Source organism: Rhinatrema bivittatum, chromosome 18 (assembly GCF_901001135.1).
Source record: "Rhinatrema bivittatum chromosome 18, aRhiBiv1.1, whole genome shotgun sequence".
NCBI classification, from domain to species: domain Eukaryota; kingdom Metazoa; phylum Chordata; class Amphibia; order Gymnophiona; family Rhinatrematidae; genus Rhinatrema; species Rhinatrema bivittatum.
In genome coordinates, this window is record NC_042632.1 from 43,425,014 (window position 1) to 43,446,353 (window position 21,340).

Below are 21,340 nucleotides of genomic sequence, written 5' to 3' on the forward strand. Positions count from 1 at the left end.
GATAGAAGATAGAAGATAGAAGATAGAAGATAGAGATAGAAGATAGAAGATAGAAGATAGAAGATAGAGAGAAGATAGAAGATAGAAGATAGAAGATAGAAGAAAGAAGATAGAGATAGAAAAAGAAGATAGAAGATAGAAGATAGAAGATAGAAGATAGAAGATAGAAGATAGAAGATAGAAGATAGAAGATAGAAGATAGAAGATAGAAGATAGAAGATAGAAGATAGAAGATAGAAGATAGAAGATAGAAGATAGAAGATAGAAGATAGAAGATAGAAGATAGAAGATAGAAGATAGAAGATAGAAGATAGAAGATAGAAGTTAGAAGATAGAAAGATAGAAGATAGAAGATAGAAGATAGAAGATAGAAGATAGAAGATAGAAGATAGAAGATAGAAGATAGAAGATAGAAGATAGAAGATAGAAGATAGAAGATAGAAGATAGAAGATAGAAGATAGAAGATGAAGATAGAAGATAGAAGATAGAAGATAGAAGATAGAAGATAGAAGATAGAAGATAGAAGATAGAAGATAGAAGATAGAAGATAGAGATAGAAGATAGAAGAGAGAGATAGAAGATAGAAGATAGAAGATAGAAGATAGAAGATAGAAGATAGAAGATAGAAGATAGAAGATAGAGATAGAAGATAGAAGATAGAAGATAGAAGATAGAAGATAGAAGATAGAAGATAGAAGATAGAAGATAGAAGATAGAAGATAGAAGATAGAAGATAGAAGATGAAGATAGAAGATAGAAGATAGAAGATAGAAGATAAGATAGAAGATAGAGAAGATAGAAGATAGAAGATAGAAGATAGAAGATAGAAGATAGAAGATAGAAGATAGAAGATAGAAGATAGAGATAGAAGATAGAAGATAGAAGATGAAGATAGAAGATAGAAGATAGAAGATAGAAGATAGAAGATAGAAGATAGAGAGATAGAGATAGAAGATAGATAGATAGTAGATAGATAGAAGATAGAAGATAGAAGATAGAAGATAGAAGATAGAAGATAGAAGATAGAAGATAGAAGATAGAAGAAAGAAGATAGAAGATAGAAGATAGAAGATAGAAGATAGAAGATAGAAGATAGAAGATAGAAGATAGAAGATAGAAGATAGAAGATAGAAGATAGAAGATAGAAGATAGAAGATAGAAGATAGAAGATAGAAGATAGAAGATAGAAGATAGAAGATAGAAGATAGAAGATAGAAGAGAAGTAGAAGATAGAAGATAGAAGATAGAAGATAGAAGATAGAAGATAGAAGATAGAAGATAGAAGATAGAAGATAGAAGATAGAAGATAGAAGATAGAAGATAGAAGATAGAAGATAGAAGATAGAGATAGAAGATAGAAGATAGAGATAGAAGATAGAAGATAGAAGATAGAAGATAGAAGATAGAAGATAGAAGATAGAAGATAGAGAAGAGATAGAAGATAGAAGATAGAAGATAGAAGATAGATAGATAGAAGATAGATAGAAGATAGAAGATAGAAGTAGAAGATAGAAGATAGAAGATAGAAGATAGAAGATAGAAGATAGAAGATAGAAGATAGAAGATAGAAGATAGAGAAGATAGAAGATAGAAGATAGAAGATAGAAGATAGAAGATAGAAGATAGAAGATAGAAGATAGAGATAGAAGATAGAAGATAGAAGATAGAAGATAGAATAGAAGATAGAAGATAGAAGATAGAAGATAGAAGATAGAAGATAGAAGATAGAAGATAGAAGATAGAAGATAGAAGATCTTACATGTTTACATCTGTACAGGAAGACAAAGTCAATAAAATATGCAACTCTATTTTGTTTCTTTGCATAGTGCTCAGTTACCTGTGGCAATGGTACACAAGACAGACAAGTGCTATGCAGAACAGGGGACAACCTAATTGGCATCTGCAATAGAGACAAACCCGAAACAATGAGGATCTGCAAGCTACTCTCCTGTCCCAGTAAGAGCCTGCTTCTGTCATCTTGTTTTTGTCTTCTGCATGAATTCCAGTTACTCCACATGTGGTTGGCCATTGGAGGCTGAACAGTGTGGAGGAAAACCAAAAATATCCAGGCTCCAGCATTGTTCAAGCATCATCCTTTCAATATTCATATCTCTTTCTTTTGGAAGACCAAACCATAAACAGTACTAAGCAGCATAGCTATACCTGTAAGAGGTATTCACTGTTTCTCAGACTCAAACAGGCTATGCTTTGAAGGTAATAAAATTGTGCACATGAAATGGATTATTTTCTAAATTGAATGAAAATATCTGATGCCAGTGTATTACACATTAAAACCAGTCCAGCTCCTGCCTCAAGGACTGGAAGTAAATACATATGGCATTAAACCACTGTAGCTTGGGTTCCCTTTTACCCTGATAAAAACTAGCTTCCACTTAAAATACACCATAGATTCATAGACATTTCCTCTATTACCAGTGTACACAGTGATGTATGTAATTGGTTTTTATTTACAGACATTCAAAATGTATATCACATTAGTTTACAAGAAGAACAAGAAAGAAGCAATTTGATAACACTAGGTACATGAAATAGCTAAACAAAATGTATTTACATCTGCAATTTACAAATTGATCATTTTTGCACCCTGAAAAATGCAAATGTATTAGGTTACTAGCCACCATGAAGACTTGCTTGTGGTTGTCAGTTTACATAGCCCTCATCACATCCCCAATTTTGAGACCATTTTCATAGCTACATAAACTGAGTTTTTGCATTGCCCAACACAATCTGTCCCTCATACCCATTATGAAATGAAAAACAAATAAATACAATTCTCTGAACAGCATAGTAAGCCCATGTCATGAACATTTATAGCAATCCTTGTTCAGATTGCACTGTACTATATATTCCTTGCTTGATCCTTTCAGAAAAAGGCACATTGAAGGATGTAAAGAATGCTTGAGCAGTATATTATGGTCAACATGTTAGTAAAATCTGTAGAAATAAGGATCAAACACACTGTAGGTGACTTCATTACACGAAATTAGTACCTCTCTGATTAGCTTTCAAGACTTTATTTAAAAATTTTTATACCAGCATTCATAGGACACATCATGTCATTTTACAAATAACTGAGAAGCAAAGGAAATTACAATGAACAGGGGAGAGGATGAACTGGATGATATACCAAATTACAAGAGAGGAGAGTCAACAGGCAGCATTACAACTATTTGCATTCGGTTAGGATTGAATATGCAAAAAGAACTAATATACAGGCAGCATTACAACTATTTGCATTCGGTAGGATTGAATATGCAAAATGAATTAATATACAGACAGCATTACAACTATTTGCATTCGGTTAGGATTACAGATGCAAAATGAATTAATATACAAAGTTAATTGGCATGTGCACTTGATACACTTAGCATATGAAGCTTATTTACAGTAATACAGGGGCAAGTGCACATGAATACGATTGGAATCTGGTGGGGGGTAGGGAGAGGAAAGGGTAGAGGGAACTGGGTACATGGGGTGAGAGTATTTTCAGGGAGAGATTGTTAGTGGGGTGGGGGGAGTTTTGGGATGGTAAGATGCAGTCAGGGGAAAGGAAATAGGCTAGATTGAGAAACATGTGGATCAAGAAGGATAATGGTTAGGATTGGGTGGAGTTGGGGTATGCTTGTTTAAAGAGCCATGTCTTGATTCCTTTTTTGAAATGGCTCAGGGACAGTTCTAAGCGGAGTTTGACTGGTAGGGAATTCCAGAGGGTAGAACCTTCTCCATTGCGGGCCCTATCTCTAGTAGCGGTAAGGTGCCCAATCTTGAGTGAGGGGGTTTGGAGAGTGCCAGCAATGGAGTTTCTAGTGGGGCAATTAGCTTGGCGGAATTGTGGCATGTCTTCAAGCCAGGATGAATTGTTTTTGTATAATGTGTTGTGGAGGATGGTAAGTGTTTTATATTGGGAACGGAAAGTGATGGGGAGCCAATGGAGATCCTGAAGTATGGGAGTGATGTGATCAGTTTTTCTGGTGTTTGTTAAGATTCTTGCCATGCCATTTTGAAGGATTTGGAGGGGTTTAATGGTAGAGGAAGGGAGGCCTAGGAGAAGGGAATTGCAGTGGTCGAGTTTGGTTAGTATGGTGGTTTGCATGACTGCACGGAAGTCATGGGCATGGAGAAGGGGCTTCAGTTTGAGGATTTATAGTTTGTAGAAGCCCCCTTTTAGAAGTGATTTAATGTGGCTTTGAAGCTGAGTTAATTGTCTAGGGTGACTCCTAAATCTGACACTGGGCGGTAGTGTGTGGGCTTGTGAGGCGTTGAGAATCTTTTGGTGGATTAAGTGGAGAGGTTGGTTTGCTAAGATGAGGATTTCAGTTTTCAAGGTGTCAAGTGCTAGGTGGAGATTGGAGAGGAGAGAGTTCATGGATGTCAGGCATATTTCCCAGTATTGAAGGGTTTCATTGATGGACTTTTGAATTGGAATAAGTATTTGTACATCGTCTGCATACAAGAAGAATTTTAGACCTAGTTTAGAGAGCAGGTGGCAGAGAGGGAATAGGTAAATATTGAAGAGGGTGGAAGATAGAGAGGAGCCTTGGGGTACCCCTTGTGTGAAGGGAATGTGTGCGGATTCAAAATTATCAAGTTTGACTAAGTATTTACAGTGGTCAAGGTATGAGGATAACCAGGATAAGGCTGTGTTTGGGATGCCTATCCCTGCTAAGCATGATATTAGGATTTGATGATTTACGGGATCGAAGGCAGCTGAGATAGAGAACGGCAAGTATATATGATTGGCCGTGGTCCATGCCTTTAAGGATGGTATCCGTTATAGCAATAAGGAGTTTTTCGGTGATTCAGTCCTTACAAAAACCAAATTGGGTGGGGTGTAGGATATTGTTTTCTTCTAGGAAATCTGTGAATTGGGTGTTAACCACTTTCTCCATGATTTTGGATATGAAGGGAAGATTGGAAATGGGCCTGTAGTTTGCAGGGTCATTGTGGTCGAGGGTGTGTTTCTTTAGTAAAGGCTTCCCGATGGCGAGTTTAAGTGGGTCGGGGACTTTCCCGGAAGAGATGGAGCAGTTTATGATTTCTGCTATTGGTTTTGCAATGGCAGAGGGAATGGAGAGGAGAATTTTTGATGGGATGGTGTCCGCGATATGAGTGGATGGTCAAATCTTTTTTAGTATGGCTTCAACTTCCTTCACGGAGATAGTGTCAAGGGAGTCGAGGTTAGTGTTGTTGTCGATCGGTAGTGGGTCTGTGGGTGCAGGGTTAGGGGGTAGACGTGTTAGAATTTGACATTTTACTTTGAAAGTAGTCAGCTAGTTTCTCACATTTCTCTATGCTGTTTATTTCTTGGGAGAGGGGCTTTGTGAATTCAGTAACTAGGCAAAAATAGGGCGTTTGGGTTGAATTTATAACTGTGGATTTTTGCTGCGTAGAAGTCGTGTTTGGCGTGGATGGTTGCTTGTCAGTATGTATGCAATGAGTGTTTGTAGGCCATTTTGTGTGTGGGTGATGGTTGTGTAAGCCAGGTACATTCCTTGGTTCTGAGGTCTTGCTTTAGACTTCTTAGTTCTGTGGTGTACCATGGCTTCCTCTCGGTACGTGTGGGGTTTGTTTTATGGATGATGGGGCAAAATTCATTGGCTATGTTGGATATGGACTTATTTCCAGGATAGAAGAGCAGTGTCTGGGTTACTTAAGTCAAGGTTTTCATTTACTTTACTGAAGGCTAGGGAGTGTTCCTCTGAGGAGCATTGTTTACCGAGAGAAATTGTTTTTTTATGTGAGCTTGCGATCGGTGTGTCAGTATTGATGGAGAGGCGGACATTGATGAGAAAATGGTCTGACCAGGGGATGGGGTGGTAGTGGGTGTTTGGGGTACTGTGATGCATGTGTTGACAAAGAGGAGGTCAAGGGTGTGGCCAGCTTTGTGTGTGGGCTCGGAGATTAGCTGTTTGAAGCCCAGGGCTTTGAGGGTGAGAAGTAGGGTTTCACAGGCAGGCATGTTGGGGTGGGTGTCTACATGGAGATTGAAGTCTCCAAGTATCACTGCGGGTGTGTCTGGCTTTGTTGTCTGTGATGTATTCAATGAGGGGGGATGGGTCTTGTTCAAGTATGCCAGGGGGGGGCGTATAAGAGGCAGACTTGCAGGGATTTGGATTTAAAGAGGCCAATTTCAAGTCTTAGGGGGGGGGGGAACTGGACTGTAGCTTAAGGAATTTCTTGGTTGCAACGAGTATGCCTCCTCTTTTTTTGGGCCTAGGAATGGAGAAAATGTCCTATGTCTGTGTTGGGAGTTTGTTGATGAAAACATGGTCTGAGTTCTTTAGCCAGGATTCTGTGATAGCACAGATATCTGGGTTGGTGTCAGTGAGTAAGTCTTGAAGTATGGGGGCTTTCTTTAGGATGGATTGTGTGTTGAATAGGGAGATGGTAAGTGTTGCTAGGCCTAACAGCTGTGTGATTGGTGAAATCATGATGGGCACTAGGGATTGTACAATTGTTTACTTGGTATCATGCCTGTTTATCTAGTTTAAATCTGCTGAGAGCAGAAGTTATACTTTGACTTATCCTTCAGCAGAAGATCTAGCCTAAGAAGGCTTTTTCTACTTTAGAAGAAATGATCATGATTATGACTAACCTAATAAGCTTCTGAATGTACTAATTCCTTGCACTCTGTGCTACAGTACTACATTGGATAAAGCACTGCAATAGTTGAGTGCATTAGCCCTAGTGCAGAAATCATGATCTTGTGTTTTTTCTAACACAGGAAATGCTTCGGACCCAAAGAAAAACTACATGGTGCAATGGCTTTCCAGATCCGATCCAGACTATCCCATCCAGAAAATATCTTCAAGTAAAAGACCCATTTATAGCTCTGCCTTTCACCTTAAATGCATGCCACATCAAATGTGGACTCTGCCTTTTGCTCTCTTCCTGTCGCTGTATGGAAAATTGACCTGATTTACCAAGTTGCATCATGTGCTAAATCTTTTCTTCGCTGAGCCATTCTGCTCAGAATCTCTCTTTCCTGGAGTTTGTGTGGCACTGGTGACAGAGGCCCCTCCGTGGTTGGATGTATGAGTAGGAACTCTACAGTACTCTGTTGCAGGCCTCTGTCGGGGAGAAGCTGTCAAAGAGCTTGCTTGTTGCTTTGGGATGGTGAAAAAAAGGCTCTCACTGGTTCATGATGTTCACTTGGAAAGCAAAACTGAGAACTTATTGTGAATGTGATCACATCACAATAATGACCACCTTGTAGTGCTAAAGTTCTCCATCTAAAGGCCCCCAGATCTCATAGCATGTTAGTTTCCTTCTTAATAGGATGAACTGCTGAATGAAAGAATCATTCCATCCTCTTTCCCATTGTCATGATCATTCACCCACATTTCTTTGGGTGTTTATTTCCAAATGTCTAATACCAGTTCTCAGTTTACCTAGCTATTAACTGCTGCCATCACTGCTGCTATTGTTGCTGCTTTGCTGTACTGTATCTTAAAATTACCTCTGTTCTGATTAATTTATATACTGTCTTTTAATCCAGCCTGTGTTACAGTTTTTAGTGTGTATTTGGCATTTTTATACAAGTAGTCCATGTTAAGAATATTTTATATTTAAGTGAGGTGGATGGCCTTTCACCATGAACGTGTCCAGGGTCATTGCATTCATTGTCTTTTTTCGCCATGTGCATGCTCTACTTGAATCGTGTGTGTGTGAGTGAGAGATCTATCTTGATAGTGTAACTGGCAAACATAACGGTGTAAACCAATTACCGAATACCTCAATTTCTATGATTTTGCTTAGAATTAGTTTAGAAAAATGCCTTAAAGAGTCAAAACAAGATGGCATTCATTACGAGCTCAGCCAGCTTTATGCACATTGGTACCCAAGAATAGAGCAAATAGATCTTCACAGAAAGCTGTGAGTACCAAAACCAGTGAAAGCAGCTGAAATTTAACTGCATCTTAATTGGGACAGTCCATGCACCTTTCATGAAGGAAATCACATGTGGAAGAATTAGATTGTTACTACAGCAGATCTTCAATGTAGGGAGATGTTCAGTTTAACTTATCTTGGAGTTTAGAATCCACTAAGTAGTGTACCTTTTTCTCTATTGCTTTAGATAATCTTCCGTATTAAGTTATGCAGGGAATTCTCTTTGTCTTATTGCACTTAGTCTGACCCTCGTGCAGGGCCAGGCGCTTTTGAACTTTTCACTCCAAGACTGCAGCACTTCAAACTTGTCATTATCATGTGATCACATATTTAAACTTTTGCTGTGAATGTGTCTTAATAGGTTCTGGAAAAAATATAAATCCACCTGATGGTAAGGTGGAAGTACTGGCACTGAAACTGTTATGTAAAACAATTTGTGTTTAACTGTAAGCGTATATTCATGACTGTTAACTTAAAACCTTTTAAATGGACACATGTTTAGTGGTGTTCGAGGTACAGATGGCTAGAGAGAGGCGCAATAAGGCATCTGAGCATTGTGCACTATGGCTTATCAGGGATATTTTATTACTGTTTTTTGTATGTATTTAACATTATATTAAACTTGTGCCATTACGGTTGGAATCTTGACATTTTTTTCGTTAGACCTATTTACTGTGTCCCAGTAACTGACTTTGATTAATCTCTTTGTTTTCATACCATCATGACAATAGAGCTATACCTTCAGTTTGTCACACATTTCGCCAATAAAAGTTACAATATGCAAACCTGGCTTTTGGGATTTGAGAACATCAGATTCAGTCTTAACATTCTTCTATAAACTGATTTTGGAGATGTATGATGTGTGTTTTCATAATCTCTCTTCCTGGTTAATATTGCAAGTCAAATGTCAACTTTCATGAGCTTCCTAGGACATTTATACTGTACCATTAGTGCAAGGCATTTTTCTAAATAACTTCATGGGAGGATGGACTACAATTTTGTTTTGGGAGTGGGCGTGAGATCTGTGGGTTATCAGACACCAAACAGAGACATTCCACAACTATTTTAAAAAATCTTTGAAAGCAGATGCTGAAATCTGATCTAACACCTGAGATTTTCCGATAAGATGTCAAACTTCTTTGGTCAGTCTGACTTTCTCTCAGTGAATCTATAAATTGGGTTTATAGTTTTACCTAGCCAATAATAAAATCTAAACAATTTAGGTGCAACTTAATACTTTGTGTAATACAAGTTTGAGCAAAAACAAAGATAACAAAACTAAAAAATTTACAAAAGTACTAGACTGATGTTTGCCAGATGCACTTATCTGACCTTTTTGTTGAACAAAGAATGAGTGAAAAGTACAGACTCTGCATTGGAATTTTACATAATAATGACTAGTCAGAGGTAGAGGCATGCAATAGGATTGCTGAAAGCTTGCATGAGATATAGGCATAAGGTAATAGCCTAAAAGCCAGCCAGTGTATGACAAAATGCAGTTTTGTCATACACTTCAATTGAAGATTTAGCCAATGAAATTCAGCAACAAAAAAAGTCACTAAGCAGGTAAGGTAAAGAATTTGTTTTTGCTTTATTAATAAATACAGTACATATTAAAATTATAACTGTTATTGATTAGAGCTACAAATATCACAAATTTATGGATTTTTCTAGAAGTGACACACCAGAGTTATGCTCGGTTTTATGAATTTTGACACACTGAGCTCAAAAGGTTGGCCATCACTGGTCTAGAGCCTTGTTGATAGTGAAGCTCTAACCCATTACTTTGTGCTGAAAATTATCCTTGTCCCTTGTCCTTGCAATAGTGTTCCTCAGAAGGATTTTTTCCACCAGGGAAGGTGGGTTTCTTTTTTTTGGTACCAAACATTTTGCTTCACCCACAAACACCCATAGAAGATCTCAAACTTGACAAGGCATCTGCTGCTCTCAAAATTTTTCCTCTCTGAAAAAAAGAAGAAAGTCTGTGCTAGTGACCTTATGTGGGAAAAGACAGAAGATTAGGCTGAAAAACTTATTTTTGTATGGTGCTCAACAAAAATTTGAATCTTCAGCAGAGCTCCAGATTTAACACAGGTGGCACAGTAAACTGCACTTAAACACAAAACTTAACAGGATTGACAGTTTATCAAAGTTTATAGCCAAGACCATATTCACTGCATCATTTCATTTCTGACACTTAACTTTTAATCTGAATAAAGACTGAAGTGCCTTCACTGTATGAACAGATTCCTTACAGTGCAGTAGTGGATCAAATCACAGTAAATCTATATTCAGTAGTGGGTCTGATTTGCAGGCTTTTTGATATCTTTGACTGGACAGACATAACACTAAGCCAGAGAATAGCATATAGCTCATGACCTTTTAAGACCAGGGCTGAGGAATGGAAGCCTTTATAGCTAGAACATGTTGTGGAGCTGGAAGTCCCACAGTAGAAATGTTCAGAAGGTGCCAGATTGCAACTGGTTGGCCCTGAACCAATTAGCAAAAACTGAATTGCTGAAGGTGTCAGAAATAGTGTTAAGATAGCAACTCATCAGGTCTGTGATTGGGTGTTTAAAGACATGAATTTGAATTGCACAGAGAAGTTATTAACTCAGGGTCCAGGTTGGGAGAATGGTTGTTCCATGGATGTCTGTTGTGGCTATAGTGTATTGATGAGGGTTCATCCTGCTTTGGAGGACATGTTTAATATCTAAGACACAGACTATAACTTTAAAACGAGTGTGCGGGCAACTGTCAATGTTGCAGATTTGATTTAAATTCCACCTTTCAGACACTTTAAAGCGGATTACATTCAGGCACATATGCAGGTATTGTTAATCATGCATGCGAGCTTTAAAATACATCCATCATGCGTATGTGCACTCCTAATTTTAAGCGGTTACATTAGGAAATGTAACTTGTGTATCTTCTTTAGGAATTTATTGGCTTTAATGCACACAGGTAAGTGGATTTTTAAAACTAGCACGCATGAAGGACATTCCCTGTTTTACCAATTAGCCCAGTTTGCATAGTCTCTCTCAAGGTCATGCAAACCCCTTTGGTTCTTGAGCCTGCACTCCTGCCACACAGCTCACCCAGTCATTTTAGGCTTAAAAAGATTTATGGAGCCTTACACCTCATTAAGAACAGAAGTAAATATGCAGCGCCACCAGCCTGATGCATACTGCTGGTGCCGGTTTTAAAATATGGATTTCCATGTTAAAATGTTGGCCCCTGCCCCTTTTTTGGAAAAACTGGTTACTTGCACATGTGCACACACACACGTACATAAACTGGGCCATTTTAAAATACGAGTTGCTCACACTTGTCCCAAATGCTCGCATAAGGGCCTTTTAATGCAAGCAACTCTTAAAATTCACCCCACTCCTTGTTGGAACTTTTGGTCTGACCTATACATTAGACTTTTTTCCTTTAAAAGCAAGACAGATTTTAAAACTGAGCACATGTGCATAGATACGTGCTAGTTTATAAAGTAGAAGCATCGGTTATAAAATAGTCTTCACGCACATATGGCTGCAGTTTTACACACATGATATACCCACACTGGGAGAGAGACGCCAAGGCTCAATTTGATACTCTACAGATGGACCATTGTAAGAGGTCCCTGATTTGGGGTGAGTTTGGGGGGTTGTTAGACACATTCAGAGGTATCCTTTGTAAAAAAAAAAACAACCACCAGCCCGATCTCATTAGAGAATTTTAGAACTTATAAAAGTGATGAAAAGTCTGAGGAGTTGATTTGTACAATGCAGCTAGCTGAGACTGCAGTGTACAAATTAACTCCTTATCATTAAAGAATTTTAGACCTAAATGATGAAGTCAGTTTTACAATGAATCTCTGTGACTAACACCATCCCCCTCCCCAAAAACTCACCCCCAAAGTGCCCCCTTACAATGGTCCATATATAGAGTAGCACTGAGCCTTAAACTCTCTCCCTCCCAATGTTCACATGCCAGCAGAGGAAATATTCATGTACACACCCCCTTCCTGGCTACTTAAAATTTGCTTCGCTCCTGCTCTGCCAACTTACATGTGTATGTGTTTTTGTATATGCAAGGCTTTTAAAATCTACCTGTTTCAGCCTCAAGGTGAGCGAAAACATGTGACTATTCAATAAGGACTTTTTCTCTATATGGTAGAGTCCTTACGATAGGACGACTTTAAAAAAAAAAGCTTATGGTTTTTCACCAACTACATACAAAATGTATTCCTTTGTGAATATAAGAAAAGAGCTGACCTTTCCACTGCTCCAGAGAAATATCATTTGATCAGCTACAGGAGCACAAGAATGGCTGCATTTCATAACAAAGAGCTATTCAGTCTGGGATATGAAGGTGTAGCTCCCCCCTCTGGTAGCATATCAGTTATTTGGGATATCTATTACAATGCTCCTGTATTCTGGTCCATGAAACTGAAATGTTAATTTGTGGTTTTAACCACAAGGCCACACTTGCTTAGCAGTTATGAGCCAGGGAACGCGTCCGTCACCAGTCCTTCCTCTGACTAGTCTTTGTGCTACTACTTCAGCCATGAAAAAGCAGAGGCAAAGGGCTCTGCTTCCATTTGGAAATATTTTTTTTGGGGGGGGGGGGGGTTGTTTTGTAAGATTGGTAGCAGTAACTTGCTATAAAGCCATCTCGATCAGACAGCTGCACGCAGGGTTTAAAATATTCAGTTGTGTAACAAGTTGGATGTTTTCTTTGTAAGGCAAGTAGCACATGACAGATTATTATTATTCAGAGGGATATTTTAAGGAATACATTATCGCTTCAGGGCTCTGCAAGTTGTTACTGACACGAGGGCAAAACAGCATTGGGAGCAGCTTCAATGTGCACATTAGCAGGGAAAAGACTGAACTTAACCACGACTTGGTTGGCTCCAAGCTGTTCAAGCTCCTGCTGTAAGCCATGGGGAGTGTCTGCAAGCCACCCCTTGCAATGCACCATGGTAGCACCGTAATCACCGTGTCATGGTTTTCATCTCTCTCCTTCATAATTTGGCATCATTCTACATTTAAACATTCAAATAGCCTGTTAGCACAAGTTTGTAGTGGGTGAGGTGTGATGCCCTGTTTAAAGGCTCTCATCTGACTCTTAAACTCATTTTTCTATCAGTATCATCTGAGGTGAGTAAATAATTCAGTGAAAGCCTTTGAGATGAGAATGGAATGATTATTCCAAGGTTTCAAACTTTTGCTCATTTGACTTTTCTATGTAGGCCTGTGTATGTTTCTGCCTAACTATATCCATTTGCTAAAAAAATAAAAATAAAAAAATTTACTTTTGAGTGCCTTCTTCTCTCAAAATGTGACCATAAAGTGACATGAATGAATCAGTTTACCTATAATGAAAAACCAGCACTGAATCTTACCCCAGCTGTGACTGTATGGAAGTTTAAGTCTGAGAGAGCATGGGGGCAGACAGGGGTATAGGGATTTAACCTTTAGTGACATTAAATGCAAGGATTAGGACCATATCTTTAATAAACCCACCTTCATACATTCTGTTTTGTGAGTGTTAATGTCCCCCTTTTCTGTTTCAGAGACGAGATGCCAAGCAGACAAATCACAGGTTTGTCGTATGGATGTGCTGACTCGTTACTGCTCGATGCCTGGCTACAATAAACTTTGTTGCAAGTCCTGCAACTCAAATCATAGCAGCACCGATTCTAACACTACTAAGACTAATGCCAGTCAGGATTTCACCCCTCCAATGACTACTCCTGCTGGGATTCATATTATAAACTCTACATCAGTGGCTCCTCTTGACAACACGAATGTCACTCATAGCAATGGAATGGAGGTCTACCAAGACGTTAATACATTGGACATTAACTATAAAATACACAATGTGGACAATGAAGTGCCACAGCAAAACATTCCCCAAAGGCGGCCCTCCTATTTAAAGACAAAGAACCAAAGAATTCAACAGCTAATAGATGAGAAGATAAAACAAGAGATTTCAGAAAAGTCTAAAAAAGAAAGCACCTGAATCCCAGTTTCTCTCAAGAGTTTACCTAATGCCAGTTTAATGCCTATGTCATGGAAACTAGACAGAAAATGGTGCTAAGGCTACCTTCCATTCTGTGCTACATCAATGTCTATTTTTTTTTTTGAAGGGTTAGGATTGAGGTGCTAAAAGAGTCCCAGTGCAATATAAATGTTTGTCAGCCTAGTCAATAATACCTTGGCTCATTGTAGCAAGGCTGTTGATTAACATATGTCTTCCATGTCAATGAATCAGTGCAAATGCTGAAGTTATGCAGTCAGATAATTATGTTTTTGGAAAGTTTTTTTTTTACTGCAGTTTTTATTTCCACTGAAAACCTATAGAAGCTTATTCATTTGTGAACATTAGAAGTTCCTGGCATTTCCACTGGTCTAGACAAACAAAAAAAAAAAAAAACTTTGTATGTTCGCCATCAATGACTGTAAATGTTTTCTGAATAACTAAACTTATTTTCCAGCAAATTACCTATTTTAAGGATAGCTCCAAAGACAGAAAAGGCCAGATTTATCTTAGAAATTTTTTTTACTCTGTATTACTAAAATTACCAGTATCTTCATGGGATAATTATTAGACTCTATAACATTACATACCCAGCCATTTTAGTTTTGGCTTGCTTTGCATCTTTCTCCTGGCTTCACCAATTCTCTGTTCACCTAAATAACTGGACTCACTGTTCCCTATGGTGCTTTGTAAAGAAAATGTAACTTCATATTCCATTTCCTGCAATAAAATACTATATTTTTATGGAGGAAATATATTAGTAACCACTTGTTTGGAGGACCATTCCACTGCAGCCAGAATGAATTGCTCATTGCACTTAATGAGGGCTTCATAGAGATGTAGACCTTGGAAAGCCTTTAAGTATTGTTCATTCTTGGCATATAATATTCTGCTAGTTGGAGGTCTACAATGAAGATCTTCAAAATTGCTGTATTGCATGTCAATATTATTAATATAATGCAGGAATTTACTGTATTCTGTATATGGTGCTTTCAGAAGGGAAGTAGTATCAGAAAACCATAACTTCTGGCCTGATTCACTTTTTTCCCCTTGGCAATGGATTGGGAGAAAAGCCTTATGGGTAAATTTTAGAAGGGTCACACGTATTTTACCGTGCGCAAAGATATGCATTATATAATTTATACACATAGGTTTTAAAATACTCCTCGTGCACATCTGGCTGCAGCCTTTACATGCATATCTTAGGTATGCTCGGGGGGGTGGGAGGGAGAGAGAGTCTTTATAAGGTACAGCTTGGCACTCGATAGATGGACCATTGTAAGGGGGGGCACTCTGGTTCAGGGTGAGTGTGTTACAGAAACACAGATATTCATTGTAAAACTGAAATTATTAAAGAATTTTAGACCTTAAGTGAAGAAAAGGAAATGAATTGTACAATGCAGCTAGTAGAGACTGCAGTGTACAAATCAACTCCTCTTGTTAGAATTTCACTTATGAGGTATAAAATTCTTTATTGATTTCAGTTTTACAATGAATATCTGTTTCTGTAACACCCTCACCCCCTCCCGAAAACTCACTCTGAACCAGAGTGCCCCCACTTACAATGGTCCATCTATCGAGTGCCAGGCTGAGCCTTATAAAAAAAAGTCACTCACTCTCTCCCCCAGGCCTACTGAGTATACCAAAATTACATGAAATGCTGGCTGAGGAAAATTAGGGGTTACATGTGTCAGTGCTGATCCTGCCTCTTTTCTGGGCACGTGTACATTAATGTACGAGTGCCCTTCCCGGCCACTTAAAATTCTTGTAGCTCACTTATGCACATAGGTGGACATTTTTGCACATGCAAGGCTTTTAAAATCTACCGGTTAGTGAATGAGGGCCTAAGTAATGCAACATCATGTCTGTTTGCTCGTGCCTTTCTGCAGGGCAAGTCCGCACCCAACATGTGTTAAACCTGATACTTGCAAAAGACAGCATTATCCTAAAAATCAAATTAGACAACATTAAAATGCCTACTACAGCCTGACCCTCCCCTCCCCCCCCCCCATGAGGGGGCATGAACAGACAAGCAATAAAAATTTTCATGCTCTCCTTATCTCACAATAAACATTGTAAGAGAAAAGGAGAAAGCAATGTACTAAGAGTTCACTTTTCTAAGCCCATCATTAGTACTGTATGCGGTCTGCTGTGCTTTTATGAAGCTTAAAGTGCAAAATGAAACAAATTATTGTAACTTGCCCTTAACAAGGAGAACCATGTGCATGAATTCTAAGCTTTTATTTTTTGGAGTGTTAGAAATAGATAGGTTTAGGTTGACTTGATAAAACAAAATTTTTTTTACATTTTTAGCCACAAGAATTTTTGGTCATTGCCTCAGAGTGAGGTGGGGGGGGGGAGGGGGAATTTGTTCTGCATCATGCAGGCACTAAATGCAACAAGATTATAATTTGATGCCATCAGGCAGATCCATCTCTGTGTATTGGTTCCTTCAGTTTTGAGAGACAGTTGTCAAGCTGTCGTGTTTTTCCATCAGGTTGCTGTCTTTATGTCCATCTCTGCTCTCCTATATAGATTTTGCTGCCTGTTGAATCGACAAGTGCCAGTTCTGGTTCTAGACCCTAAGTGCAATATTTAGGCTCCTTCCTTTCTATTCCTAAGATTTTATTTTTATTTTTTTTTTAAAGAAAAAAGTATTCCTGTGGTGCTACAGCGCTTTGCCAAAGATTTTCTATAATGCACTTAGCACAGTCTTTGTCACCTGCAGCACATTTTTGTTGATGTTGCTCTAAACATCTGTAAGACAATGCCTTAAAAGCTAGCAATATATATCACCTTAATAGAAATAGCTATTCCCTGTACATTAAATGTATATATGAGCTCAATCCTTTAATTTTATAATTTATTAAATTGATTGTCTGTGGTCTTTTTGCAAAAAAAGTGTGTCTTTTCTTTAAGCGAGTGGGATCAGGCCTGGGGAGTGTGATGAAAAAAATTTAACACAAAAATAATTTTCAGCTGGGAAGACTTTGGGGGCTGTCGTCCTCCCACCACACAGGGAACGCCAGATTCAGACTGAACCATGCATGTGATGAAAGTTTGCATCTATTAATGAACTGGTTTGGAAATTGTGTAACCACACTGTAGTGCTCATGTAGATTTTTCAAAGTGTAATGCAGCCCCTTTTTTTTCTCCGACTAGGGGATGACATCTAAATTTAGGAACTAAAAAGCGGGCTGTGAAAGGAGTCGAATTAGGACAGGAAAAACAAGTTAAGCATTTGGAGCTGATTTTCTGCACTAGGCTCCTTATCTAGGAAAATGAATTTAGGTGTATAAAAACTAAGCCCTTAAGTGTCTATTGTGCCTGGTTAAGAATAGCCAAACAACTTTAAAATTTGATGAAATTCTGACAATGCTAGTACAATCTATTTCCTTGCCATTTCCTGTGTGTTTGTTTCTCGATGGAGTAATACAAAACACTGCACCTGAAGTGCATTTCTATTTTTGTAAAAAGAAACAATGACTGCATACCGTATCCACAAGGGGAAAAAATGATCAAGAGATGATAAGTTCCATATTAGGAGTTACCACTCAGGAAAAAGAGAGATGTCATAGTTGATATTACATTCAAATTCACAGCTCAGTGTGCTGTAGAAATCAAATAAGCAAACAATGTTAGGAATTATTAAGTAGGGAATGGCAAATAAAATGGAGGATGTCAATGCCTCAGTATTCAAAAGGTGGGTCTCACAATGGAGAGATACTATATGCAATTCTGGTTGTCACATCTCAAAAAAGATAGATATAGTTGCACTAAAGGTACAGAGAAGGGGGGATGAAATGGCTCCCCAATGAGGAAAGGCTAAGGAGGTTAGGGCTGTTCATTTTGGAGAAGAGACAGCTGAGGGGGGATATGATAGAGGTCTACAAAATCATGAGAGGACTTGAACGGGTAAATGTGAAACTGATTTATGGATAATACAAGGACTAGAGGCCACTACATAAATTTAGCAAGTAGCTCATTTAAAACAAATCTGAGAAAATATAATTTTTTTCCACTCAATGCACAATTAAGTTCTGTAATTCATTGCCAGAGGATGTGGTTAAGGTAGTTCGTGTAGCTGGGTTTAAAAAAGGTTTAGATAAGTTCTTGGAGGAGAAGTCCATTAACTGCTATTAATCAAGTTTACTTAAGGAATAGCCACTGCTATTAATTGCATCAGTAGCATGGGATCTTTAGTGTTTGGGTAATTGCCTGGTTTGGCCTCTGTTGGAAACAGGATGCTGGGCTTCATGGACCCTTGGTCTGACCCAGCATGGAAATTTCTTATGTTCTTAAAAGATCCAAAAGTATGTACAACAGGGGGATTTTAATTATTGGGTGCTATATGATTAACTGGTTCATTGGTATTTGGAAAATTTGTATGACTTAAATTACTGATATTCTATTTGTCAACTGTATTCAAGTTTTTTTATTAAGGTTTTACTCTGTTGATAATGTATATTCCTGAATTTTTATTGTTTGTTTTATGAGGAAAGGTGATGCTTCTGTTTTCTATTTTTGCACTGTATACAGAGTGACTTCTTGTGGTTTCCAGTTCAGTTTTTTGTTTACATGTTTCTATATAAAGCTTATGTCATCTTTATTCTGTATTGGGTGAGGGTCTGTCTGTGTTCTGCATTGTGATCAAGGTGACATTCCACTAGCCCACCGTTTCTGTGTAGGGTTCTAGAGCAGCCTGGCTTGTTCTAGTTGCCTAATAGGAGACGTATTGGTGTAATATATTGCAGTGTTGCTTTTTCATAGTTAGGGTTGTTACTGTTTGAGTAATGGCTACTAGTGCTGTATTGTACTACAGTTTACTCATGGCTTTCTGAAGGCCAAGCCCACACCCAAATGTTACAATAACTCTAATACCAATTCCAAAATTTGCTTTTTTTTTCTGGTGGACTCCTGCAAGTCTGCACACTTGGTCTCTGTGGTACCCCACCCTTTGTATGGGTTGCAGTAGTAACAGGAAGCCCTGCAGAAGGTGGAGCAGAATTTGCTTCCTGGAGCTGCTACTGCAGGGCTAGCAGCTATACGGAGGCCAGCAGCCGCAATGACTTTAATGAGATAGTAGTGAGGACACCAGGAAAGGTGAGTACCTGAGTAAGTGCATTTTGGTAAGGGGGGGCAGGCAGGGACATGACTACTCTTCCGCCATGGCCCTGATCTCTCCATTGTCATTCACCATCACTGCAGCTGTTTTCTATCACGGCTTCATCATGCCACTATTTAGCATCAAGTTGTGCAATATTTTAATGTCCTTATAATAAACACTTAAAAGAGTAGGTGGGAAGAAATATCAGTATCCTCAGGATTATGGAAGGGAGAAGATCAGCTGTGCAAAGGCAGGGAGATGATGTACATGGGAAAGGTGAGAACAGAATATGGCACAACCTTAAGGGCAAGACCACCCTCTGGCCCTGCAAAATTATGTAGCTGTGTTTAGTAAGAGAAGCTAGTAGGAATTAGTAGTAAGAGTTCCAGATGTTAGACGTGCCTCAAATCTCTTGGAACACATCAACATACCAAGAAGGTAGGTGCAATGACTAGCTCCATGATGAGAAGCTGGAAACAAAGTCAGAAGAGCCATCTTACCTAATTACTTTACTAGTTAAACACCCCCAAATTAACAACCCCCCTTTACTCATACATGATTACTGTACCCTTGCGTATATATATCCCCCAAGTTCTTAACTCCCTGTTTAGTTCTATGTAAACAGATATAATGTTTTGAATACCGGTCTATAAAAGCATTTAAATAAAGAGCCTCTTGTCCCATTTTACTTTCAAGTTTAAAAAAAGTCAACAAAAGCCACAGGTTTGCATAAGTTGTCCAGTAGAGATAATGGCTCCTAAATAAGGAAGGTCACAGTGCTCCAATGCAGATAAATTCCACTCTTATGTGAGTGCTGAATTATTCTCAGATGATCTGCTGCTGTCATATGATACAGGTTGTTGATGACAAAAGCCATAAAAGACAAAACACTAATACAAATAAAATCTACTCTTATAATTATGGACTTAGATATGTTCCCTTACCCCATGAGACTTTCAATAAATTTGGGTTATGCTTGGAGTTTTTCCAAGTAAACATAGCATGGCACCTGTATTCATCCTCAACTAGACTGAGAGCACATGCGAGAGCAATTTCTAATTTACATTAGTGGGCATAGGTGACCGGTAACTTAGTGCTGCTTACAAGAAAAGGGATTTCCCAGCATTGTGGAAAAAACATCCGAAGGTAAGTTAATGCGAAAAAGATAAGTGTTTCTGCAAAAGGAGGACACATACTTGTTAGAAAGTTTTCTTTTCACCAACAAAATAAAGCATTAGATTAAGGTCAAGAAAGAAAACAGGCTCCAATATTTAGCTTTCATCTTCTCTCCCCTACTGCAACACGAGTTGAAGTTTAATCCAATGGACTGGTATTTATTTTTCCCTTAAACCAGTGAAATCCAGTGCTTGGCCAGAGTTCTTTAATGTTTAATGGCGCTTTGTGTACCATGTTAAGATTGATCTTTTGGTGTAGAAGAGCAAGGTAATGGACCGTATAGATATAATTAATAAAGAAGTCTTCCGCAATCCATCATCAACCATGCCATCAGCCTTTTCCTGGAGAACATTAGTAAGGTGGCATGTGGCCAGTCATCCACCGCAGAATAAATATAGCATTGTACCTTCTCTTTCCTAGAAACTAGGCTTCCAAGACTTTAGTTATTTTAGTAAATTAGGTTGCATGACTTCTTTGAAGATAACTCTAGAAGTGGGTATTAAGGTTGGTTGAGATTTAATTTTTTTTTGTTTAGTGTGAAAGTAGTAATACCTTTTAAAAGGCTTGGGATTCCCACTAGGGTCACCTGTTTGAAGGGGCAGGAGCTGCTGCGCAGGTACCTCATGAAAGGTAACTGGTAACGACAGCCGCTTCCTTTTTACTAAGGGCCCCCATCTAAAAATTCCTTACTGCCTAGGCATATTCTAACAGGGCTAAGAAGCACAAAAATACCTACAAAAGGGAGAAAATCTCCATGAGGGCTAGACAAGCATGCGCCCACCTAATGTTGGTTCTTTCTGGGTGCTGTGTGAGGAATAAAACATTCAAGAAGATGCCTTCGAGAGATTAGGCACAACATACTAAATGAAGACAGATAAAAACCAAAAGTCCCTTCTAGGCTGCCCAGCAGCGATTCCTCCCCACCCCCCACATTGTGTCCCCTTTAGAGTTACAACTGCCGCTCCATTCGTGTTTCCCCATGCCATCCTGGAAGCAGAAGGCAGCCATATCATTGCTACCCTGGGCTGCACCTGCCACTCAGTAAAGACTGCACAGTTCTCTCATTGCTACCAGGGATCTTCTCTTTATCCCATGCTTTCTTGAAGTCTGCA

At 38.7% G+C, this 21,340-nt stretch overlaps 1 protein-coding gene across 1 annotated transcript in view; it reads left to right on the forward strand.

Annotated features, from left to right (window-relative positions):
- The window catches only part of LOC115079701 (A disintegrin and metalloproteinase with thrombospondin motifs 2-like), a 292,174-nt gene extending 277,754 nt beyond the window's left edge, over positions 1-14,420 (forward strand). Inside the window, 3 exon segments of the mRNA XM_029583448.1 lie at positions 1,779-1,957; positions 6,747-6,833; positions 13,479-14,420. Of these exon segments, the coding sequence (XP_029439308.1) occupies positions 1,779-1,957; positions 6,747-6,833; positions 13,479-13,927 (715 nt within the window). The 3' untranslated portion in view covers positions 13,928-14,420.
- The last annotated feature ends 6,920 nt before the right edge of the window (positions 14,421-21,340 follow it).